The sequence below is a fragment of the Tinamus guttatus genome, unplaced genomic scaffold (genome assembly GCF_059628265.1).
Source record: "Tinamus guttatus ecotype Peru unplaced genomic scaffold, ASM5962826v1 Tinamus_guttatus_pri_ptg000080l, whole genome shotgun sequence".
Classification (NCBI taxonomy): Eukaryota; Metazoa; Chordata; class Aves; order Tinamiformes; family Tinamidae; genus Tinamus; species Tinamus guttatus.
Window position 1 is genome coordinate 1251681 of NW_028288614.1, and position 26804 is coordinate 1278484.

General features: G+C 38.1%; 1 protein-coding gene across 2 annotated transcripts in view; it reads right to left on the minus strand.

Moving 5' to 3' along the window:
• Positions 1-2386: 2386 nt before the first annotated feature.
• The window catches only part of PTCHD4 (patched domain containing 4), a 77728-nt gene continuing 53310 nt past the window's right edge, over positions 2387-26804 (minus strand). For both annotated transcript variants that reach the window (XM_010220579.2, XM_010220570.2), the window contains exon 3: positions 2387-4099. In XM_010220579.2, coding sequence (XP_010218881.1) covers positions 2466-4099 — 1634 coding nt within the window. In that variant the 3' untranslated portion in view covers positions 2387-2465. The remainder of the gene's footprint in view (positions 4100-26804) is intronic.

The window sequence follows — 26804 nt, forward strand, 5'->3', positions numbered from 1 at the left end:
CAGCTTTCACTGAGAGACAGAGTGGGTGTGAAAAAGGAAACCTCCAGAAATGACACCCAGGGATCACAGTTATGCTGTAATAATTCAGATTTTGTGCAGACGATGGAGAAGGGAAATGTAAGATGAGATACTAAAATCTTGACATTCACAACTGACTGTTCTAAAAAGGATGGATATTGCACAAAATCTTCAAGATGCAAATCCAGGTCAGTAACACTTGCCAATTGGAGATGCATTTGAGCTATATTCCAACATTAAATACCCCTGCTTAAAAATCTTGCTAAACAACTTGGACCTCAGCTTTACAGCTGGCCAGTAGGTATCTTGGGTCCAACCAGTAATCTTGATGTCGATACACCTGAAGTTTACACCAGGATTTGGACTTTGAAAGCTTTGGCTTTCTACAAAGTTCTCCTTTCTCTAAATCCTATGATATCCAAACGATCCTTTGAACTATTAAGAGCTTTGACCACTCCTAAAACACAGAGGTCATTTTTGGCAAATGATAATGGGGAAGGAGAGAAAGAGGAAAAATTGCATTCCTTGAAAAATGAAGCAGCTAATCAACATCAGAACCAGTGTTCAAATGGCTTTTTGTGTGGCTAGTGAGCTTTCCCTGGCTCTCCCTAAATGCAAACAGTAGGAAGGGATAGGAGATGGCCTGAACAAAGAATGAACTTCTTGCAGAGAGTGAAACATATGTACATGCCTTCATCAGAAAACTTCTCTGCAGGTCTGAGACTGAGTTAACCAGCCACAAAAAAACATGTATACACATTTTGGAAGGCAAACAGCTTCCAGACATCTTTTAAAGGAATCCACAAGTAGTACAAAGTAGACATAAACACTCCATATAGTGATATCTTTACATAGCGTCCTCATGGATACTATATATTCAGGAAGACATTGCTCATATAGGTGATGCTATGCCATATTCCAGAGAGTAGAAGGCAAGCCCTTTAAAACACCGAAAGGGGAGATGGACATGGCAAGCTCCAGTGTAGGACTGGGCCAAGAGCAAGCAGAAATGGCTAGATCTCTTTTCGCTCCTCTTGCGCTACTAAGCTGTATAGTTTACAAAGCAGAGACATTCATAATTCTTTACAGTACAGTTTCTAGCATCATGTAGTAACTGCAGATTTACTGCACTTTTCTATGAAATTTCAACTGCCAGAACAAAGCTTTATGTTGCAGACAATCAGCAACTCAAATATTTAGGAATAATAGGAATAATAAAGACATTCCGCCCTCATCTCCCATTCCCACAGAGGGACTGACCTGTCTTTTTACAGGTAGTGGTTTGCTCAGCCCCACGCAGACTGCAGCAAGTTCTTTTTTCATATGTGGCAAGTATTTGACTAAGATTTTGCTTAAGGAAGGGACAAATCCCACTTCCTGAAGCATATTGCAGGGAGCAGCAAACATATTCCTCTGCCCATTGGACCAAATATATGATGCTAACACTGTGTGGATGCTCCAGAGCTGGCTCAGCTATTCCACTAACACATAATCGTATCTGTAATATACGCTACCCATCATTACTTTTAAAGCAACGGCTTGATTAATATTCAGCATTTAATGTTAGCACTAAAAACTTAGGAGTCTGAAGTGTTACACTGCAGGAACTGCAAATGCTGTTGCAGTGGCAATGGCCTGTATTAGTTCCATGAGATCTATTAGTTCAAGGGGAACTTCATCATTTAAAAATACCAAAATGTAGGTAAGGTGGTGACCAACAGTTGTAACCACTTGGGATAAAGATCATATGTCAGTTTTTAAGGAACTAAACATTACATTTTCAAATGGCCTATGATTATTTCTTCTCTGTATAAACTGCACCTCCATCACTTGGCAGTATAACTTTGCCATCTTAATTCACAATAACATTTTAATTGCGGTGTTATAGATAAACAGTATACTAGAATTGGGAAGTACTTTGGCTTAAAGTGTTTTAAACATCTACTTCCCAAGTGCATAGGTTTTGCTTTAACCAAGTTGCCCAAGAAAATAAGGAAAAAATATCATAGCATTTTTAACTGTCTTGGTTTTGTTCCCTTTTCTCAATTGAAATGTTCATGTTTTTCTGTGGACAGCTTTATCAGACTATTCTGCCTTTTTCCTTCTAATAGCTTAATGGTAACTCATTTTTCACCCCTGCTTCAGTCTTACATGGAACAGATCAAGCAATTCCCATCAGAGTTACAGTCTGAAATTCAGGAACACTTAGTAGACAACAGACTCTTCCTTAGTGGAGAATGAGGATTCAAAGGAAACATCTGATATTATTTTTACTTTCATTATTTTTGTTAAAAAAGTTTGCACCTTGATGTGTCATGAATACCCCTTCTTGATCTTCCTTTGCCTTCTCAGACCTGGCCAGCACAAGCAGCTGAGATCTTTGCTCTATTTTCCCTGCATCTCTGTGCAACGCTTTTTAAAAAGAGATTTTTTTTTTCCTAAGCCTTTCAGACTGCTGTCACATGATCAGGATTCTCCTGAATTTCTATGCATTCAATCTCTTCTCGTTCCTTCCTTTTGGCCCGTTTCTTTTTCTTGTGGTGCTTTTTGGAAGGTGGGAAAAAGGTTAGAAAGACGGGCAAAATAACAAAACAGTGCAGAAGTGTGCAACTGCCAGCAAGCAGCAAGCATTTGAACAGTGTGAAGGTCAAGTTTGAAGGCACAAAGAGAAGGGGGACCAACCCAATAAGAAAAGAAGTAACATTTTGCGAAATGGCTGTCCCGTGCTCTTGGAGGGAGTTCTTTATACACTGAGTTCGGGTGTGCTCCGTAGCTAGTACAAATGTATAAAGCAGGGGTGCACAGTGATCTATGGCAAAATTCAAAGTGTAGATAAGGCACAATATAGAAATGCAATCCATGTCTACATTCCATAAGGTCATCAAGCCAAGGACACCCAGCTCTATTGAGGTGACACTGAGAATTAACCAGAAATTTCCCAGAGGATGGATAACCAGGAAAAAGGTCAGTATTAACACCAGCAGGATGCCAAAACCAGAAATCAGGACAGGCATAGTTACTGATAAACCATAGTGGTCCATGAAGACAAAGGTAGGATTGAACACAATGAACTTGATGCTCTGTATAAGAGAGAGGGGCCTTAACTTCTCTAGCAATTGCACTGCCTCCCTCTGTGTGTTTTCACTAGTCCTGGCCACCAGGTACAAACGAGAAGCAATTATATTGTTCTCATCTCCAGCCTTGGAGAAAATGATATCATTTTTGAAGTGCTGGAATTCTGGCTTTTTTAAAAAGGAGTTCTGGAGGATGCTGATAAAGTCACTTTTGTTGGCTGCTGTTATATTACCCACTCGAAGGTATTGGTAGTACTGTTCAATCCAGGATACTGTATTGAACCCCTGGATCAGTGTTCTTAGGTCTTCTTGCACAGTGCCATTCCAGTACTCAAGAGGTTCGTAAATGTAGAATCCTATCACTGGGCTATAGTTGCTGAAATACTTTTGCTGGATGACGGCATAGGAGACGCTTGGAGACTCACTGGCAAGAAGGTTGATAATGTTGGCTCCATCATTAATTTGTAAGCACCCCATAAAGGAGAAAGACGCATAGATGAGATATAATATCACCACAAATGGTTTGACATAGATATTGGTAATCCACTCATTATAATGTTCTCGGAGAAAATGCTGGATAAAGTGATGCTGGTACGGGTTGGTCTCATGATGAGAAGTGTGATGATGGCCATCATTCATCATAGTCTGGAACCACACAGGTTTCCGGTCCAGGTATTCTGCTGAAGGGATTTTACAGCAGAAGATGCTGTGATAACGGTTCTGCTCCAACTGGCCAGCAAAGACCAGGCAGGAGCCAAAGAAGGAGAAGATATAGAAGTAATTCAACAGAATAGAGACACACATATTCTGGCAAAAGACTTTTACAGCTTCGATGTTGGTGAAAGGGCTGGCACCCATGCCAAAGGCTATGAAGTACAAGGAGCTTGTCATTGTATAGGAGACCATGACATCTGAGTAGGCATCTGCTACTCTGTCTTTGAATGGCAAGTTCTCTCTTGTTCGACGCCATCCTGAAAGTAGTTCAAACACTCCTTTGGTTCCATGACCTGAAATGATAAAACAAAATATGTATATGCATATAGTGAGTGGCAGAGCATATTTTTCATCCTGCAGCAGTTAAAACAATTGTTATGATTTTCATACCAAATAGACAAAAGAAAAATGGTCACATACATCTGTCTAAATCTAGTTATCAGAATTCATGTGCAGGTGCTTAAATAAACAGCCTGATATTCTGAGATTCTCCATGTTCAGTATCCCTGTCCTAAATGATGAAATACACATCAAAAAGATACTCGCTGATTTTATTAACCGTTATATTTCCAAACGAACTGCCTATACAGGACAAAGCAAAATATTAAGTCTAGTTAAGTTTGGGGTTCATTCCTGAAATTCCTTGTGGCAGCCTACTGCATCTTTCAAGGTTTAAGGGATTCCTTTTGACACACTTGCTAATGCAAGAAGCAACATTTCTTCCAGAGCTTAAATAAATAGTGTTACCTGAGAAATGAGTAGATGCAAGCAAGAAATGGACACCTTGGTTCTTGGAAATGAACAAAGGAAAAAAAATACTGTTATTAAACATACATAAACATAACATCTTTTATAATTGTTCTCTGCTTGCTATGTTACGTTGGAAAGTCTCAGTTGCTCTCTGCAAGATTCCTGACTTGTTCCTACCTGACATGATAGTGATGATGACAAAGAATACAATATTTGCTACATCATTAATCCACATTAATTGTCTTGCAAGCTTATGCTTTCTCCATGATCTTGTCTCTTTGTCTCTGTCTCAGCTACGAAGGGCTCCTCCTGGAGAGGTGGAATTCACTCGCAGTGGGAGGATATTCGGAAAAGAGTTACAGGTAGTCAGTGCTCCAGGAAAGATTCCATCCTGAAATGTATTTTAGGGTTATGACCTTTTATGTTAAATTGAAGTCAGAATTCAGGAATGCTACAACCATTAAGTTTTGGGGCAGAGCTATAAAGTTAAAGCTAAGTTTACTTGAAGAGGTTTAACCAGTAAAGCATTGTACATATACACATATATACACACATTCATATATGTCACTTATAGTTAGATTATATATAATCTTTTAGTTCCCTCTATAGAACATGAATTTTGAGGAAAAATAAGAATTAGCGCTAAAAACACAGTCAAAAGTATTGGCTTTCTGTCTATCCAGGGCAACATGTTTCTCCTGCAGGCCTTGCATCATATGTGCCAACCCTGAGGTGGTACTTTGGATATCTGGGTGTGTCAGACAGTACTAGATATGGGGTATCTGAATCATTCTCTGGATATCTTTATGTTTGCATGTGTGCGTCTGAAGCAGTCCTCATAGTCTCCCATCTTCATGGGAGGGGAATCATCAATGGATCTTCAATGGATGGGAAAACAAACAAACAAACACAACAAAAAAGAGCTTCTACAGATTTTAATCAAATGTAGGTCCCTGCTTTAGGAGTTAACCAACTCCAGGTTAACTGCCTCTTCATTGACTATCATGTGTGATTTTCTTGGTGGGGTGACTGTCACCCTCCCGCTCTGTCATCCTGAGCAGGATGCAGATTTCCTCTATGACAAAGGGTATACAGGAATACAGGCATGATAGCTCAGAAATGGAGGGAGGATCAGCCTGGTATCATACAGGCTCTTTTCACCATAAAGTCAAAATTTGCTTTGTTCTGAAAAACTACTTGATGAAATATTGATAATAACCTCAGCAGCCAGGTAGCTGCCAAAGTTCTCCTACCTTCTCTTATCACAGCCTTAAATTACAACACAGCTATTCTGTCTGGAGCTTTCTTAATGTTAGCCAAAATGCAAAAGTTGGCAGTCTTAACCTCAGGAAGGATAAACCCTCTAACTCCCACTCCTACCAATTTAGAATCAATTCTCAGTTTTCAATTCTCTGTTTTTTATGCTCTCATAACAGCAGTTTCATCCAAAACTCAGTGATATCAGTGGAAACACTCCTATTCCGTTTTCTATGCTTTGGATCAAACCTTGATCAGAGCAACTGTAGAAACATCTCCTCCATCCCTGTATGTACATTTAGTCTGTGTCATAAGAGAATTACATGCAGCAAAGCAGGAGGTAACATTCTTGTAACTAAGCCAAAAATACAATAGCAGGAGATTTGCAAATAATGAAGTGTGTAATAGTGAACAAAAAGTCTGTTGATTTAAAGATAAAAGTCTTTAAGTCTTTTAAGACAAAAGTCTTTTGATTTAAATTGTTTAGATTCGTACAGCTACTTATGTTGCCCAAACCAGACTCCTGACAGCAATTCTAGATGAGGAAAATTACAGCGTAAACTGTCAAGTTCTGTAAATGCTATCTGTTTTACTGCAAATCAGCATCCCTAGTGAAAGATAAACACAGAATGTTACAGAAATCTTGCAGTTAGCAAAAAATCTTTGTGGAAATGTTTCCATCTTATGAATCAGCATCTTGCTTTTCAGAGGGACCTTGGATTTCTTGGTAAGTTTGTGGTGAGTCAGTTCATTTCCCAGGGCATGGCATCCTGGCACACCGTCACATTTGACAATCTAGCAGAAAAAAATGGCTGTTTATCTGCATAGATTTACAGAATCTGATGACTTGATACAGAATTATCTTATATTTAAAACAAGCATGTAAATAGCCTCCACTGTGTGGACCATGCTTGCTGGTCATCTGCAAAGACGATGCTGATCCACTATCCATGTCATGGAATTATTTAAGTTAATGGTATAGATGCTGTGTTTAATTTTGGAAACACTAGAGTGCAATGTTTTTCCTAAGATATCTGTACTCATCCCCTTTCCCTCTACCAGTTGATTCTGGGTCATTCTTTTCCAGATGTTTCTGTTGAAGGTCCTGCTAGCCTCTGATTGTACCTCTTGAAATTTCTTAATATCCCATATATATGGCTGTAACACCTCTCCCTTTCACACTCAGTTCCCAATACTTCTTGTTCCTTCTCTTCCAAATGGGAACAGTTATTTAGGGTCTGCACAAGATTTTAAAATGTCTTTCTTCTGCAATCCCTTTTCTCCCTTCAACAACAAAACTGCAGACACACTGGATGCAGCCAAGGTTGCTCTATCTCTGCCTAGTTGACCTGACAAATAATAGAGATAGTTTTTTAAGGTGCATTAGGGCACCCATAGAGTCGTTTTTCCCAGTTTATCATCTGAGATTTTGGCAGGCAGCAGTGAAATTCCTGCCAAAGTCAGCAGCTGCATTTGCAACATCATGTTTGGAGACACTGATGGACCTTCATGAATTTATCTAATTCCTTTTTGAATCCACATAATTGTGGGAACCTCTTGTTAAGAAAGAGAGGTAATAGTGAATCATAAAATCAAATAATAATAAAAAACTACAATAATTTGGAAATACCAAAAGAGTGGATCATTTTGAAGCTTTTAAATCAGAAAATCATCAGAGCAAGTCTTTTCACAAAAACTGTTCAAGTTATGATGAATAGGCACTTCCCAAAGAGGCATGAGGTGAAGAAATGCTCTAACAGCACTATCACCAATTTGTAGTAGTATTGACTTTTTCTCTGTTTATTATATAATCTCACTTATCTGTCAGTCTGTGAGGTTATGTTCACTCTTGCTTCTGTACCATAGCTTTATTCTTATCCAATTTTAAATTGTAGTGCATTAAGTTCTCAGCAATTTGTGCCTGAGTGCATTTAATCTTAAGGTAGGTATATGTTGATAGAATAGAATGGTTCTTCCTTCTGAAACTTGTATACAAAGACCACCTAAGAGTATCCACTAATGTGTATGCACTAAATTGTGTTACAACTGAAGATTAACATGATGTTATTAAACTATAGATTTTTTTTTCTAATGGAATGAGTAATATCTGATTCTGTGATCTTAAGAAATAAAGCATTGAAATTTGCAAACCTCTTTCAGGATGAAACCTGCAAGTGCTTTTCTTATTATTTCACAAATGTAAACTTTTTAACTATGACCTGTTTCCAGAAAACTTCTGCTGTATGACACAAAAATGGGAACTAGGGAATGCTGTGCAGTATTTCCCTTGCTTCTGCTAGAAGATCTGGCACTGACATTTAATACAGAGATTTTAGGGATTTGAGAATGTTTTATAGAGGAAAGGGGCCTCATACCTTTTTATGGAAAGCAGTACAATTTTTATTTAAATTTCAAAATGAGGAACATTTTCAACAGTACATTTAGTATTATGGCAAAAGTCTTATGTCAGTGGAGCCCTGCAGACTTGCTCTCTCAGGCATTGCCCTCTCCATTGCTCAGTGGGGACATCAGCTTTCCTTCATAAGAGAGATAAATGAAGCTCTGCTTCTCATTTTCAGATCACTAAGCACAGCTAGAAGGCACAAGAGCAACAAAGGGGTCCAGATCCTGTGAAATCTGACATTCTGCTTGTGCATACGTGTGTAAAGCTTCTATTTTTACCAGATAGATACCTATTTGATGAAACAGCTATTTTATCACTAAAAAATCTATACAGACTCCCCAAATCTTTCCTTAACTGTTTTCACTATGTCATCACTATGTTAACATGTTTTTTAGTCTTTCAGTCTTTCTTGTTTTTTCAGTTTCTGTTCTTTTCTCCAGATGAGCAGGTTCATTCACCTTCCCCACAAAGGAGAAAAAAGAAGTTTTTTGTCTGCATTAGATATTTTTCTGACATTTCCAATCATTCAGACACCAGAGCACCAGAATGAACCTGTGAAACTGTATTCCTTCAGCTTCACCACTAACATCACTGACAAAATTGGCAGGAGCATTAAGTGCACTGGGCAGTTTTAAGAGGTTCACAGAGTCCTTGACTCTGGGTCAAAACTGCCTGGTTTCCCTGATACTAACATGACATGAACAAAATATAGCAATTTTGAATTTCCCATACAAGCAACAACCTATGACTACTAAGGAAGAGAAAAGACGGGTGGTTTAAGTCCATTATTTGCGGAGAGTAAATAAAGAAGGCTGAGGGGAGATGGAAATATTTGCTACTTTTTCTTTTTCAATCTTCAAAACAAAAGATTAATTATAAGCACATATTTGAAATAAATTTTAAGAGAATAAGTATAGAAACCAGAAGATTCACAGAACTGCAGAATGCTGTGAAATGGACCTCTGAATATCATCTGGTCCAATTGCCCTGTTCAACCAGCATCAGCTGGAACAGGTTGTTCAGGACCATGCCCAGGCGGATTTTGTGTATCTCTGAGGAAGGAGATTCCATAACCCCCCTGAATGAAATAACAGATTAAAGACTACTTTATTCAGATAAATTAATTCAGGTTGGAAGAGTTTGGAGAAGCTAAAAAACTGAGCAGATCAATCTCCAATTTATTAGCAGTTGCCTTAGAGAATTCATATAGGTGGGATGGTTCAAGAAGAATAGAGAGCGCAAGCATAGTATTGATCCTTGAAAAGGAGACAGCTAAAGGCCTATAGAACTTAAAGCCTACTAGCTTAATTTTTATCTCAAACAGTTATAGAACAAGCAATGGTAAACTAATTTACAGACACTGAAAGGATAAGAAAGCAATTGGAAAAAGCCAATTAAGATTTATTAAAAACAAGTTATATCAATTCAGTCTAATTTCTTTATTTGAAAATTGGTTGGTAATGGCAAAAGGGAGGAACATATCTATCTTAGTAAGGTTATTAATACCTTTTTGCTGAACTTACTACATTTTTATACTGTTTTACTTCACACTCTCACAAGCAAATTAACAGAATGCCGTCCAGAGCAAAAAAAAAAAAAAAAAAAAAAAAAAAAGAAATATGTATTCAAGTAGTTGAAAGAACACAAGTACAAAGTTGTTGGAAATATCAACATTGGGATACCAAATGAAAGAAATACCTAATAAACAGTAACAGCTGAGGGAGAAGCAAGACAGATTATTTAGGCAGTATGATAAATTTCAAAGGGAATATGCCTATAACATGTTCTTGCTGAAATATAAACAAAGCTTACCTTTGGCTGAATTAGCAGTATCATATAAGATTATGGAGGCAAGAATTATGCTTGTTTTGAAATTATGGAGGCATAAATTGGAGAACTATTTTGAGTTGGGGCATGATAATTTAAGAAAGATGTGGGAAAAATGGGTTGAATGCCTTCAGGAATAAAAATGACAAACAATATCTTTGTTGTGAAACATGAAGAATGCAAAGAATAGCTGAATGAACTGTTTTTGTTGTTTTTGTTGTTTTTTTTGTTGTTTTGATTTGCTTTCCCTGGTGACTAGAGTGCTGATCGGGACTTGATAGCAGTGCTTCAACATGAAAAAGGTTGTTAGGGACAGCAATCAATTATTCCCCTTGTCCACTGGGAGGAGAACAAGAAGTCATTGGCTTCATTTGCAGGGGAAAAAAAAAGATTTAGGTCAGATATGAGAAAAAGAAATGTTTCTTCTTCTAAGGATCATTAAACACTGGAACAGATTGTCAAAGGAAATTGTAAAGTCTTCTTCATTGCAAGCTTAAAAACACAGACTAGGCTAATAAAAGTCAAGGGAGATCTAGCTATGTCCTGTCTTAGTGCTGGGAGCTGGACTCTGTTTTGACTCTAACATATCCTGAAGTTCCTCTCACCTTTGCACTTGTATAATCCAATTTAACTTTCACCAACAACATTACTTAAGCCTGAAAACCAACCTATTTTTGATACTGCCTTAAAAGAGGCATGTCTATTAAGTATTTATTTGTTGCTTTTGCTGTAACCTGTAAACTCCTTGGGCTTGGAATTTTATCTGACTTTATCTTTTGGCTTTAAATCAAGGTCACAGAAGTGGCCATCAGAAACCACTGCTTTTGGACTTTTGGATGAAGGGCCAGCATGACACTACATACTCTTTTGAATCAAGGTATAAAGAAGAGGATTTGCTCATATAGGTGATAACTATATAAATCTGTATTGCCTCTGATATATTCAATGCAAAACTGAAATGTGTATGGTAATAGGGCTTTCAATAGCATAAGAATAGGGTTTTTAAATCATAGGAAATTGTCATTCAAAGTAAGTACCTAAACATAGTTTTACTCTACTGACCCAGGAAACCCAAGAATTATATTCGGTTTTTATAATCTTGCCATGTCTTCAGAGGGCAAAGACTTTTTTCTTTAAAATCAGGTTGATGAGCACTCATTACATTTTTTACTGAGAGTTTAAACTTCTCTGCAGCTAGGTTATAGCACATGACCTTTCCATTACTTTGTCTAGAATAGAAAGCTATAGTTTTGGGGGGATGGTGGGAGTTATGATTTTTTTTCCCTGGGAATAGACAAACAGAGCACACAGAATATTTTTCTTCTTCATTACTGGAGAGCCTAACTCATAGAATCATAGAGTCATAGAATGGTTAAGGTTGGAAGGGACCTCTAGGGATCATCTAGTCCAACTCCCCTGCACACACAGGGTCACCTAGAGCACGTGGCACAGGGTGGCATCCAAGCGAGTTTTGAAGATCTCCAGAGAAGGAGACTCCACAACCTCTCTGGGCAGCCTGTTCCAGTGCTCTTGTCACCCTCACTGTTAAGAATTTTTTCCTTAAGTTCCTGCAGAACTTTTGATGTTTCAGTTTGTGGCCATTACCTGTAGTTCTGTCGGTGGCCACCAGTGAAAAGAGGCCAGCACCATCCTCCTCATTCCTTCCCTTGAGGTACTTATAGACACTGATTAGATCCCCTCTAATCTCCTCAATTAATCTGGTGGAACATCTGGGCATGTTTCAGTTAAGCAATCCCCATAATAGCAGGGGCCATGGCCATTAGCAGTATATTGACATGACCTGTTCACTATCTAACTACATGTTTTGAGGCCATGTAGTCTATAGAGGTGAAATTTAACCGTCTGTTAACATATTTGGGAGGTAAGGCTAAGCGATCTAATATTCTCTTCTGGCCTTGAACTTTATTAAACTATGAACTTATCCAAGCCTATTTATTTGAAAATATGTTATTTTAGATAATTTAGGCTTACACAGTCCCCTCTTTCTAAGAGGAGAAACTTTCTATTTGAGCAATGTAGGATTCATTTGTTCTTCTGCCTAATGACTAATGTTACTACTCTCATTTACACTGAATAAACTAATGCCCAAAGAGATTAAATAAATCAATCACAGTCATAGAGATGGTGGCAATTATCAATAAAGATATTCAGTTGGGCATGGATAGACTCCATTTTATTTGCATCCATGGAAAAAGCTATAGTCTTCCTGGAAAACCAAACTTATTTGAAGAAAAATTCCCATAGAAGATAGTGCTATAGTGAAATGCCAACTCTTATAATATCTCTTAAATTCAAAGTCAAAAGTTATTCTCTCTAACCCATTATCATACCAAACTGGGTTCTTTTTTTCATGTCTATTCTCCATTAATCGATTTCTCACATTCATTGTATTAATTTTCAGATGTAAAGTTTGTCAATGGCACGTCATAGATTTATGTGCTAAGTAAGTTTAAGTACATGAAAATCTCTTCACAAACATTAACTCTCCTTTTGCCATGAAGGTTTTTATATAGCTGATCCAAATACCAGAACACTTGCTAAAAGATTTTCTTGACTGTTTGGGCATCAACAAATTGTATCTTCCATGGGCAAAGACCATCCACATTTCAGCAAAGAAGAAGTGCTAGAAAGCAAGAATAAATTACTGCAATATGAAACGTCAATAAATCCTTGGAATCCTTGGTGCATAAGGAAAAGAAGAATATGAAACCTAGTGCAACTTCAGGCAACAGGATACACAAGGAAATATGTGCTTCCTTTTGGATCCTTCTTCCACAGAGGCATGTCTTAGGACAATACATTTGGGGAAAAAGGAATCTTTGATACTACTATAATGTTTGTATCTTGTGAATATCACTTAGCTTTAGTTTAGCTTAGTAACAAAAATGAGGAACAAACTTGTAAAGTTCAGCTTTACAATCTCTTGCAGAAATTTTGTCTAACTAATCATATGATTCTGTATCGTAATTGAGACGTGACATTTTACAATCGCTTCAAGGCCACGTACAAAGAGAATAAATAGAGAAATTAAATGATTTCTAGATATGCTCTTCTTGTGATGCCATGGCAGGTGTGCTTTTTCCCATTTGAGCTAAGCAGATTCATGCAGATGTGCTGACAAAGGGCTTTACACCCTGCTACGCCTTTCCATCTTGAACAATATGCAAGGTAGAATTGTTCTTTCAAACCACAAATTCCTATCATAATAAACTGTCTAATTTACAGAGCTGGGCTCTATAGAAGGAGTGCTTAATGTACTGCAATGAAACCTCAGCCTGCTGAACTGCACATCTTTAACAGCAAGGAGCTCCAGGGAAATCTCCAATGCCTTCAAGAGTGTTGGCATTGCTAGATGTTAGCACTTTGGGCAAACACAGCAAAATGACTTGAAGCTATTAATAATATCATACATGAGGTCTGTTATGTCTAATAGATATTCCATTTTTGCCAGTCTATGACTATATATCAGGCCTGAACATATTAGTGCCTTCCAGTCCCTCAGTGGAAATGCATCCCTGGCATAATGTGAGCCCCATTAAGAAAACAACAGCTGCAGTCCTAAAGTGCATGATGGGGCACTTCTGATAAACATACAGGCTGTGACTGATGCTCTCATGTGTACTTCAGCTGATTGCCTATTTTTTTTCTGTTTGCATGAGTACTTCCAAAAGCCTTTTAAATAATTCTGAGAATTGCTGATGAGACCAAAACATAAAAGAGTTAGTCTCCTTGTGGGCATTTCAGTGGAGCCTGACTGATAGCAACCCTGTCAATGTCTGAGGCTGAAAGGCAAGGAGGAAAGAGGCAAGCATTAGTTCTGCCTTGTGTTTGCTCTATATTGGCACTTCACAGCTCAGTATCAGCCTTGTGCAGCTCCCATCAAATGACTGCAAACCCACAGCTGGAGCTGTACATCTCTCTGCAGTCACTACAGCAGGAGACTGACTGCTTTAGCCTAAGGTTATGTATTTACATGACTCCAACTGAAAATATCCCTCTCTTTCCATTGTTTAAAAAGGGAGCTGAAATAACTGGGTTGGTCCAGTTTGGACTGCAAAAGTTACATGAGCTTTGTTCTATCCTCTGTCTCTATACTGATTTCTTAAATCCTGTTATGGCATAAGAAAGCTTATACAGAAACATATGCTTGTAGAGCAAGAAAATGACTTAATAGAGCACCAGTCATAATCATAGAATCATAGAATGCTTAAGGCTGGAAGGGACCTCTAGAGATCATCTAGTCCAACCCCCCTGCACACGCAGGGTCACCTAGAGCACGTGGCACAGGGCGGCATCCAAACGGGTTTGGAAGATCTCCAGAGAAGGAGACTCCACAACCTCTCTGGGCAGCCTGTGCCAGTGCTCTGTCACCCTCACTGTTAAAAAAAAAAATTGATTTTCAAGATCCTAAAGTCTGTAAGTCACATTAATACTAACCTTCTGCTGTTTTGAGAACACAGATGGCAAAAAAAAGAGATGGTTCACTTGCTTTTTTGGTGTTCTTTTCCTTAATGCTCCAGTTAATCAGCTGCACTGTCCTCACCAGCCCCCTTTCACTCTCTTTTCCTCTATGCCTCAAAATAATAAAGAAACACAGATGTTAACATGCCACAGTGACAACTGGGCTAAAGCACACTGTGATCATTTACTTACATACCATATCCCTTCTCCTCATTCTCAATCTTTCACCAGTTTCTGTTTCTTGTACCACAAAACCTCCAAGGCAAACACTGTTTCCGTGTTTGCACAGAGAGCAGCATAATGCGATCTTGATTTGAATTATGAGTAATTAATGTTAACATGAATTTGGCATCTTTTATTTTTAATCTTATTTTATTTATGGATCTTTTGTATTGACAAGGTCTTTCTACATCTACACCACCAGCAGCCCTGGGTAGGAGCCTGGGGTTTAGCCTTGGGGATGAGCCAAAGACCTGCTAGCCCAGAAGGAAACGTATTTCTAACTCAGCCACTTTGTATTCATATGTTGGCTTCCCACAGTTCATTTTAAGATCACATTTTACAGTGCTTCATGCCTAGAAGGTCATCTTTTTGTCTTGCTGGAGAGATTTGAAATATTTAATGGCAACCTGCTCCCACCCCTCTGTACATTGAAATGGAGCTAAACACAGAAAATATTTAAATGGATGGGTTTAATCATTAAACGGCACAGCTTGTTATGTGTGATTTACTTCTAAGCTAATATATACTGTTTGTAAACAGTATAAAACCTTGGATTCCCACTTAGCTTTCTGCTGTGCTTAGCAATGAATTAAAATGTTTTTTTTCTTTTTTCTCATATAAGCATTTTAATAAACAATATAAATGAGGAAATTACTATATGCTGTTAGAGATTTAAGAGGCATATAGAAGAAAAGGGAACTAATTTAGATAAAGCTATTAATGAATTAATCATTTATTCATTTGTGATAAAAATATAGGGTGGATTTGTGACACTGATCACAACAAGTTTTGTTTATGAACATTATATCTGGCTAGTAATATTCAAAAGAAAATCAGATCAGTGAGATGCCAGTGAGTCTCAAAAATTGAAAGTGCTTTGGTCTAGTATGCATCCTTCTAAGCAGAAGGACTGCTTTAAACTTGGACTGGATGTTGTAGAAATGATGAGTTCAGCTTTTTGCTACTTTTTGACATAGAGAGAGCAGCAAATAAAAGGTGTGAATGAATAATTGCCTGAAAAATGAGCAATGAATTTATATATTTGAGAAATGAAGATGGCACATATGTTTAAAGTAATATTACGCATTTCTGTAGCTACCCTTGAGACATACAACATTTTCCACAATGATTGTGTTTACCTTTCAGTGATGAGATGCATTTGTATGGTCTGAAGTTTCTGAACTGCAGGATGCCAGAAAGGAAAAGGGCATAACCCAATAAATAAATAAATAAATAAATAAATAAATAAATAAATAAATCACCTTTTCCTTACCTAATGAAACTGGGCACTCTCAGGGTCTGGAAACTGGCCTGGACAGAGCTTTTTAGGGATTAATCTCCCTTTGCAAGGGATATAGGCAGAGTGATAGAGGCTGTGTGTCATCTATCCCTGAAGGCTAATGGGGCATTCTCTGTTTACACTGGCTGAAGATCTGGTCCTGCAGTTTGCTTGCTTTGTTGGTTTTGTAATATATTAAAGAGCTCATCTGAGATTGGTTCACTAGGGTCAGCTTCTAGCTGAGAAAAGCAGCTATAACTTTTATCACAACAGTTAATGCAGACAAGCTCAGAAATTATTCCGGCTGGTGGCACTGGGGTGTAGAACATCTGCTCTCCTCTTGTCCACTGAGGTTTACACCATTAGACCAAAACTATTTATCTTGATGAAAAAAAGCAACAAACAAACAAAAACCAACAACAAAAAAAAACCCAAACACCTTTTCTGCAATGGAGAGAGAGCTCCACACTGAAGGGAAAGAGCCCATTTGCTGACAGGGTGATATTTTCAGCAGTGCTGTTAGTGTAGAATTTGCTGATGTTTATTTATTTCAGAGGAGGGACCAAAAGGCAATGCTAGCCTTTTGCTTCTGTCTGCTGTCTGTGAAGAAAAAACTACAAGGATCTGACTCAGCAGCTCTTCAACAAGAAAGCAAATCTCCCTTTCCCCTTCCCAATAAGCCACGTCTGTGCTCTGCATTGCACAAGACCATGGAGGAAGGCTGATCTGCTGCTGTTGCCAAGTCTGAGACAGCATTTGGGACCCAGACGAGGTGCACTGCAGAGCTTGGCTTGGCGCTCCACAGCACTGCAGCCCTGGCATGGGTAGACCCGCTGATGGCATCGCTCACGCCAGGAAACATCCTCCAACGTGCGCTGTGTTCAGCTGCAGGACAGGGGCAGATGCCAAGCAGATGATGCAGCATTGGGGCTGCTGCCCTAGATTGTGATATGCAGCTTGCGTTGCTCTTGCACTGGCTTTTTGGAGGCATGACAGCCCTCTTTTGGCTATTCTCAGCTTGTAAATATACCCTATGGATGATGACTTACAGAGCTAGAATCTATAAATGATACAAATTCCATGAAACCAGTAGCTATGCAGGGAGCGGTGGATGGGGGAAGGCTGTTATACTGGTCCTTAGCATGTCTTTGAATGGAAGAGACCACTTCTGGACATGTAAGTTTACTCTCTACGTTGCTAGATGAAGAGTAAAAATAAATGAGAGAAGAAATTACTCATCCAAATGGCTGGAATAAAATCCTACCAATTATGATGCATGATGCAGCTAAATTGGAAAATTACAGCCGTAACATATGGACGCAACGCTAACTGCTGTGACTCTCAGATAGCTACATACCAAGGTTGTTTAAAAAGCTCTAATGTCATATGAGAGGTTCAGAAAGTTAAGAATACTTTCATGGGGGAAAACTGCATGGAGAAGTCACTAAAGTCAAAGACAACAGGTCTGGCCCTGGAAGTTGGTGGGCCAGGAAGGCCTGGGAGTCTGAGGAGGGCTGGAAAAGTCTGGCTTTGAGCCTCCTCTGATTTTATACCCATTTCTAAAGCATTTGCTATGGGCTACCATCAAGATAGGATGCTGAGCTAGATAAAAGACTTTGGCCTGAATAAATATGAATACTTTTATGTATATCTGTGGGACTGACGGCATTAAAATCCATACGCACATGAAGAATGAATCAAAGCTGTGCAACTCTTTCTGCCCTTAAGTCCGGTATATTCTATCCTCTGAGTTTTTAACATTACTAACTTTTGTCTTAATGACACAGAAGCTTGTCTTTGAGTTTGTATAAATATTTGCCTCACTCAGTGTGTGACTTCAGGTCCTATTTACTTTCACCATTTGCATCCTGCGCTGTATACAGAGTCGGTTGCTGTGGGCTGCCTGCCTCCATTCCACATGTACTACATACATTAACAGTATCGTGTATGTGAGGTTGCTATGGGTATTAATTACCCCAATTTTGAGCGTGAAATTGAGACAGAACAGAAACTTAAGCTTAGAATTATCACTGGGATCCATCAAAGCTCACTTCAAGTTGACCAAGCCTTGATGTTCTTGTCTAATGCAGAACTGCTATTGCACTTGACTGATAATGCTCAAAGTCTGGTGTCAGTCAACATATGAATATGTCATACATCTGGGATCCATATCTGGCTTGTTAGACAAATACACAGAAAAGGTGAAACACTTAACCAGTAGGTATCTGCTAAAATATTTTGCTTTCACATTTTCTGCAAGGCCTTTTTTCAAGACAGATGCCACCAGCGAAAGCCTCCTTCCCAGAGCCGGATCATAAGATCTTTCCCAGCTTGTGGTGCATGGCCTCATCTTCAAGTTGCTTCTCAATAAAACCCAGTGAACCTCCTCATCACAGCAAAATTCCCACAGACAGCGGCCAGTGCTGGATTAAAAATATGACTCCACCAGCTTCCACAAACCTTAAAAAGTCCTTACCTAGTTAGAAGCATTTAGTAGCTCATTCATATATCTGAATCCTGATTTCTAGCAGTGTGTCCAGCTGAGTATAATTAAGCTTTCTACTTAATCATTACTCCAGTGAGGCTCAGTGTAATCTTGAAATGATGCATGAGATGTCCATTTTCAGGGATTCTTTTTTTTTTTCTTTCTTTCTTTCTTTTTTTTTTTTTTTTTTAGAGATACCAGGAGCAGTGGACCAATCATCTTAACAGCTCACCTTTTATTTTATTTTATTTTGAATATTTGTAATTTCAGATGTGGATATTTTTGAAGGTGAATTGTTTTGAATGTGTAATTTCTAATAACTTAAGGCAGAAAATGGTGGGAAAGGGCCTAGAGAGGGAATGACTTTTCTGATTAATTTATTGCTCTGTGTAGGTCTCTACAGATTCCTAATCTACACTCATGCTAATAAATTAAATAGTTCATTCTCTGTCACTAAATCAGTTTTTCAGTGTAAGCAACCCCTAAGCTGTTATACAGCTTCAGAACAGAAAGAAACATCCAAGCCCTGATTTGCTCCTGGAAATTATTTGGGAAAGTGCTAGGGACAGGTCAAAAACATTTCAGGGCACACGCTAACATTATAACTCTATAAGCAGTCACGTGCCTGGCTCTGTTCAGTTTTCTGATAAAGGCTTTAGCCAAAGGGTGATACTGTTTTGCCTTTGCACCTGAACAAGAACCACAACCATGCTGAAACTCGTTGGTGCTACTGAGGTATCTAACTTTAGTATTTATACCCATTTATATGTGAAGCATCTTAATCCCTTTGCAGAACTAAGAGAAAGCATAACATAGTAATTCAATTTATTTTTCTTTTATAGGGATGGCTACACTTATTGATTACACTGGTGGGATGGAGATGGACTACCTTATTTTATAGGATAGCTGGCACAAAAGCACATCACAAGTGCAGACTTCAGGATTTGAGCCCTCAAGTATCTTGACCCTGTGATTTCCACCTTACTTTGTGCTTGTTTTCATTTCTTTCTCTGATTATTAAGAAGCAGCAGAATTTTACTCTGTAAAAGAAATAGGGGACCTGACATGCTGATTCAGCTGATCTCTTTTCTAAAGAAACTGATAAGCAGAAGATTAAGCCTTATAGCAAGCACAGTGCTGTGAAAGAAAAAGGAGGAATGAGAAAAGTGCTAGATCCAACTGCTTCAACCTCTCTGCTTTTAGTGCTCTTTGAAAATGGTGGCAATGTCAGTCATGGCAAAATAAAACAGAGATAACCCGAGGCCAGACTACAGACCACATTTAATTCTTTGATAGCTGTAAGTGAGAGACTTAAAAATAGATGGAAAGAAGTTTTTAGTGTGTTAGCCGAAAAGCTTGCTAAGATCAGGAGGAGGAAAATGCTAATCTGTGCAAGAAGCAAGGTGCTAACTATTCTCTATGAATCACTGACCTCATGATGTGCTTCTCTTTATATTACTTTTATGTCAGCGAAGCTTTATGAATAGCACTTAGCAATGTGCTTTCAGTGAATTGAATTTACTCAGAAAGGAGAATAACAATAAATATAAAATGAACAAACTATATCTACAAATCACTGCAGTTTAAACGTGGGACACAATGCAAAGTTATGTTTTGTTTTAAAAAGAGATTTTCAATTTTTTGCCTCCTGCGGTAAACTATATAGTAGTTTATTTTAGACAATTGATTCTGAGAATGTTGCTCATTCATCCACACTGTGATATTGCAAATTACTGTTTCCCTTCAGTTTTAAAGAACTAAAAGTAATTTCAGATGCTGTCATGAGTTATCATTATAAGACTGAGCCAGAAATTTGTACAGATTCATTCTACCTCTCAAGAGTGTTATAATGGTGTTTCCATTCATAAGGCTTCAGCTGTGCTGTGAAAATTATAAGATTGCTAAATGCAAGCCATAATGCTAGGCCAAAAGTTATAGACATAACAGTGAGGAATATTGAAATTCATTTTGTTATAGCAGTACTAGCTGCGGTCTGTAAGACAGGTGTTGTGCCTTCCAAAGCATATTTTTCAAGAAAAGGAGTAGGTTTCTATAACAAATATTTACCCATAAAAATAATGCTACATAAGCCACATCTTGCAACTTGTTTTTAAGATATAACCTTATCCCTACATATGTAGTGTTATTATTAAATACATTTTCCCTTTAAATGGGAAAGTGAAAGCTTCATGTAGTCCTGCTCCCATAATAAATGGACTTATGCTTGTACAGTGCCTCAATTGGTATAAATCTAAAGGTATTGCTGCCTCCCACAGTTTTCTCAGGATTTGCAGCGTGATTCTTCTAATGGCTCTGGTTTGTGGTATCCTGTAACTGTGCCAAAATCCTGACTCTCAGATGAGCAAAACAAAGTTTTCAGCACTCATAGTTTTCAAGAAAAGCCCCTGATGTCTGACACCAAAATATTATGAGAGCAGAAAAATGTTATAGTCTTTTTCCTTCTTACCTTCCCATTTCTTAGTCTTAGAAATTTGAATTCAATTTCATCATGAATTCTGCCACAAATACTCTCACTGTATCAAATCTTTTTCCGGGCACAAGTGATTCGGAAACACTTCTCTTGCATCTGGATAAAATCCAGAAAATTGGAATTGTGCATTCCCATAAAGTATCTCCTTATTTTCTAATTCGTAATTGTTTACTGTTTAAAAAATTGTTTATCAAATGTAAAAGGTCTCCCTCCTCAAACGTATCTACTTTCTCTCCTGAATGTTGGTTAAGTAGCAAACCAAACAACTTCACCTCAGTCAATAATATCTCACAGAACCCATATAAATTATTAGCCTTATCCGGTACTATTCTCAATGATAGAGACTTCATTTTTCATCTTTTTTTTCTCCTCTACAGCTAACTTCCATGATTACCTGGGCTGACTGCATTCTAGATTTCAGGATGATGTTTTTGCCCAGTATCTTTGGAAATCTACTCTTTTGCCCGTCAGGTCTCCAGCTAATAGTTTGAGCCTGTTGGCCAATTTCAGTCAAATTTAGTTCCATGGAGAGCTGTCAGAGACAGCAGTTTTCTCTGAGTTTCACAAGAATCAGGCATTGACTAGAGGCTGTGGGTTTCCTCTGTGCCTTCCTCCAGGCCAAGACAAGGAGGGAGCTTTCTTCTTATTTCTTCTGCTCAGTAATGCCTCCTGGCCAGTCAGCATGCCCATACGAGCTAGGCATTTCTCTAAATCAACTATATCTGCTTTAGATCATTCACTGCATGACAGAAGGAGAGGAGGAGATGTCTGGACTAAAGATGGGTTTAGCATGAAAACATCTCTGTGATCTTCTGTGGCTGAATGATGGAAAGGAGGTCACATTTGATCTATTGGAGTCTACCCGAGGGCTAGTTTTGCTGCTGCATTTACTCCTGCCATTGCCAGCATGAGGAGCTACATAGGGACCAGCTATTGCTGGAGAGGACCTGCTTAGCTGCCTTTGCAGGAGACCTGGAGAATGAATGAAAACATTATGTTTATGGAAACATTGTGTTTATGAGAAAAAAGAACACAGCTGAGCTGATGGTATGGAGAAAAGTGTGAGATAAGTGGGATGGAACTGGGGGTATTTTAGCAGCAGGGCATAGAGAATGAGGGAAGACTTTAGTGTACTGTTGAAGTAGATGAAGAACAGGAAGAACTGGGTATATGTTGGGGTATGTTGGGATATGAAAAGAGGTAGGAGCATAGTGGGAGTATGTGGAGCTGTCCTGACAATTTGGAGGTAGAAAGAAGGAATCTTCAGAAGGCAGAGTTTCAAATGTGGACAACTCAGTTATGTCCGAGGGAAAAAGTCCAAGCCCTATATAAATAAAGGTCTAGATTATCTCTTAGGAGTTGCTGCATTTCATGAGGTAATAATTTGTCATCAAGCCAAGGGGAAGCCTGGCAAAGCTGGATTTCCACTCCATGAAGCAGTCAGGCAGATTGTCAGATTTGGACTGTTAAGTGTTGGGACTGTATTCTGAGGCCTTATAAAATATGTACTGAAATGAGCAGAAAATTGCTGTGGGTTGGAGTTATTACTGTTAGGAGGTCTGCCATTTCCATGCCAAAAACAGCTAGAAGAGATGCCTTTGCATAGTAAAAAGAACAATATCTGCATGGGGATAGAGACTAGATCTGTGGCATCAGCACATTACACAAACGTTATAGTTACAATCTGCCAAGAATCCTGTCATCAATTAATTTTTCTGTAACCCATTCTGCACAAAACTTTTTTGCCTTTGGCACTACTGTGGTGATAATGGAAGATTTTATTAATTCTGGAACAGCGGAACAGGAAGCAATATGTGCATGCAGGCATGCCAGGAGCCCGGTTTAAGGCAGGATGTGCCCATTTATCTCTTCATTGTCTATTCTCCGAGTTTTCATACATGAACTGCATGAAAAACAAAGAAAATAAAATATACCACTGCTTTAACTTTTGGTCCTATTATGTATTTATTTTTTCTTATCTCTTCCCCTATCTCAAATTCATCCTAAGTATTTATATACATGGAAAAGAACTTTAGCACACATGATCAAGAGACCTTCTCAACTGCTTTTGACAAACAGATTTGTTCTTGCATATATAAGTTGCTTCTACATCATCTACTCACTGGTAAAAGGGTATTCAGTGACATCTGCCCATTTCTCTTGGCACTCAGTGATTTCTATTTGACCCCCACTTTTGGTTGATAAAACATAGTGCCTAGTGCCAGTCCATTCATCCTGAGCTTGCCTAAAAATAATTCAAACATCAGATGGATTTTTTTTTTTTTTTAAATAGAAAGGGGAAGTTTTAAGTTCTTGGTCTACAAAGGTGAAGTGCACACCATAAAATACGGTTTTTGGAAGTTACTTAATATAAGAGTTTTGTTTTGGCTACTGCTTCAGATGTATTATCTAAGGAACCTTTTCACACGGTACTTTGCCCCATGACTGTCCATTGAAGAAGACCCTAGAGACATGATTTAGATTGCATAAGCACAATTCAGCTTGAGTGTCTCCTTGAGGGTGCAGCTATTCAAAATGGAGCTAGTCGCTAAATATTTTTTTCTTGGTTATACTTATGGTGTTATTGTTCTTGAGTACCACATCATTTTTCAGTAATTCTTCCCACCCGACTCTTATTTTCTGCTAATTAAAGGAAAGTTCTTTGTACTGTAGTATTGTTTGTAAGTGTTCAGCATCTGTAAGTGTGCTAACAAAACTGCTTTAGGCTTATTTGAGAATATATTTGGAACAAAAAGGAATGTTAGTGTGAATTTTTTACACCCTTATTATTTCAGGTAGGTGACTGAATTGTACACATTGCATATCACTCTGAATTTGGTATCTTGTACCATAATTTTTTGTTTGTTTGTTTTCTAGGAAGATATACAGTACATATGTATGTTACCAATGCTGTGTGTAAAAAAAAAGGCAAAGTTCCTTCTTCCCTTGTTTTAAGAAGTTTGCTTAAAAAAGCATGGGGAGCAAATGAAGTATATCACTGAACCTGCAGATTTTTTTTCTTCTCTCAGAGCACTCATTCTAGTTTAAGTTATGTTCCTGATGCCTCCAAAATTTAATGGTCTGGAGGAAACCTTGCAGCTCCTTGTACCCAAGGAGAATTCACTACAGATACATCTTGAATATTTACAAATTGAGCTTTGTATCAATGTCATGCATAATATGTTATCCATGCAAATGATTAACCCAAAACTTTGTTTCTCAATTTCAGCATTTTGCCTACTCAGTTTCTAGGTACCACAGTACTGCAAAGTTAAGGTATTATGGTTCTAACTAAGAAGCAGGAGATGTCTATTAAGACAGTCAGTTCTAAATCATGCTCAGAAGGAACAACCTCCTAGAGATGTTTTTCATACTGGGTATGCTATGTAACCATGAAACCCTGAAAATCTGGGAGACCATTAGCCAGATGTTTCTTCAGTTCGCACCTCTATCTGTTTTCTCTCAAGATTGCACATGGTGGGTCCTGATATTTCTCACTTGCTTTTGGTAGTCTTTAAATCCAATCTGGGCACCTGAGTTTCCTCTTTAGACAAAGATTGATTAATTGCATCTTAAAATAGATGAGAGGGATTGTCTTCTATCAACACCCACCTTGCATCCAGGGACTTTTGAGGGAGTCCAGGAATCTAATTTTCAGATTGCTAACTTTAGTTGAGATAACATCAGAATTGTAGCCTAACATTCATAGCATTGAAAATGCAATTAAAAATTCATGCAGATATCCAAAATTTTTGGTGGACATGGAAGTTCTTTCACCATCTAGCTCAAAGACATTTTTGAAAATACCCTTAAGAGTCTGCATGTATAGCACCTAAAAAATGACAGTTTTCCCTTAGACACTTACAAAATTTGACTTATATTCCACTTCACAAATGTTTCCTTACTGATTTTTCTGAAAACCTTTTAAAACTAAAAGCTGATAAAATCTTGAGAATCTAAAGACTGAGCAGGATGAATACACCAAACTGCAGCCCATTATTTAGCATTATACATCTTTTAACAGCTGAATTCTTTACTAAAAGCCTTCTTATAATTCAGTGCAGGTTTCCTGTAAGGAAATATTATGATTAACAGACCATGATGAAAATTCCACCATGGTAGTCCTGGGGCAAAAAAAATCCTTAAATACTATAGACATTTACCTTATAACATCCTTAGCAGAAAAGCGTTAAGATTGAAGCCTTGGGCTTCCTAAAATATTAGTCAATGTTTTTCATATTAAAATGTGAGGAGGTTCTTTGGACCTTCATAAATCATTTTGGTGATGAAGATTGAAGGCTCTTCTTTTTGCTCTAAGAGGACTTTTGAGTTTAGTAGGGTTTCTGTCATTCAGAGAGTCTGATCCATCTCTCTTTCACAGTAGTCCTGTTTAAAAATTACTGCATTTAGGCAAATCACACTTTGAGTACCAGTGTGAGTGCTCAAAGAATCAGGCTAATAGTCAATACAGACTGTGATTAATTGACAAATACTGACTGTCGTAGAAGCAAATGCAATGCAGTGATTCAGGAAGGAGGAGTCCCTCAATATTGAGGACAAATTCTCAATATTCTCATTACTTCAATCATAAATTCTGGTGCTAAGTGCCTCATATCATTTTTTCCAAGGTACAAAAATTACTGTACAATGTCAATTAGCAATGTTATGTTTCCCAGGAAATATACTCCACATTAAACAGAGGCATTTGCCACATGCAAGACATAAAAAACACATGAAGGGAAACTAATGATCTGGTATACATTATTTATGAGAAAATGAAAATAAATGCAAGAACCACTAAAAGAAATCACTTTATATGTCTTTTTCACATTAAACTTTGGGTTCCTTCCACTGGATGAAATCCATCTCTGCTTAATGGCCCAAAACAAGGATTAGTACCAAATTGTTTCTTACATAAACTGTATTTCACCACCATAATTCCAAGAGACTCTTGGCTGCTGAGAAATACAAATTGCTTGCTGCTGTACCCAAATTGCCATATACAGAGTGTATCTGAGCATCCTCTGGTTCATGTGGCAAATCATTAAAATACTGACCACAGCAAAAACCTTCTAGGATTCTCACCCGTGTTTCCTCTTGATATGATAACAAATTGCTGGTATCTCTTCTTTGAATATCATTTTCTTTTTTTTTTTCCAGCAGTTTGCCCAACCTACATATCAATGTGACAGGTTAATCTAGGTCAAATATCTCCTGTTTACCTATGTAAATGTAATTTGGGGTAGTGTGGAGAAATTTTTAAAAAGTCGAGGCAAATTGTTTTTACTGCTTCCTGTTTCTCCCTGGTATAGCTATTGTCAGGGAAGGATATCAGTTTGGTTGGACGTGAACTGTTCTTGACAAATACATGTTAGCTGTTTCTTATCACCTCCGTATCTTACAAGTGATTGCCTACAATCCTTTTCCCTAGCTTTTTTGCCTTTTGCAGTTAGGCTGTCTGGGCTGTAAGTTTCTGCAATTTCCAGCTTTGCTGCTGTTTAAAGATAAGTATTATACTTGCCCTTTTCCACTCCTCTGGGTCCTACCCTGTCCTGCACAGGTCTAAGGAAATAATTACTCTAGCTTTCAAGAATATTTCAGCTCGTTCTATCAATCAGCAGTAGATCTGTCTTTGAACATTTGAGAGTAAATTTCATTAGGATCTGATGGACTGGGGACATTTATCTTACCTGACAACTTTTAGTTGCCAAAAATCACTAGAGACATTCTGTGATTCTATGATACTGTGATTCAGTGGCCTAAACATAGGCATCTAGTGCCTGGGGTATTCAAAACAGTCT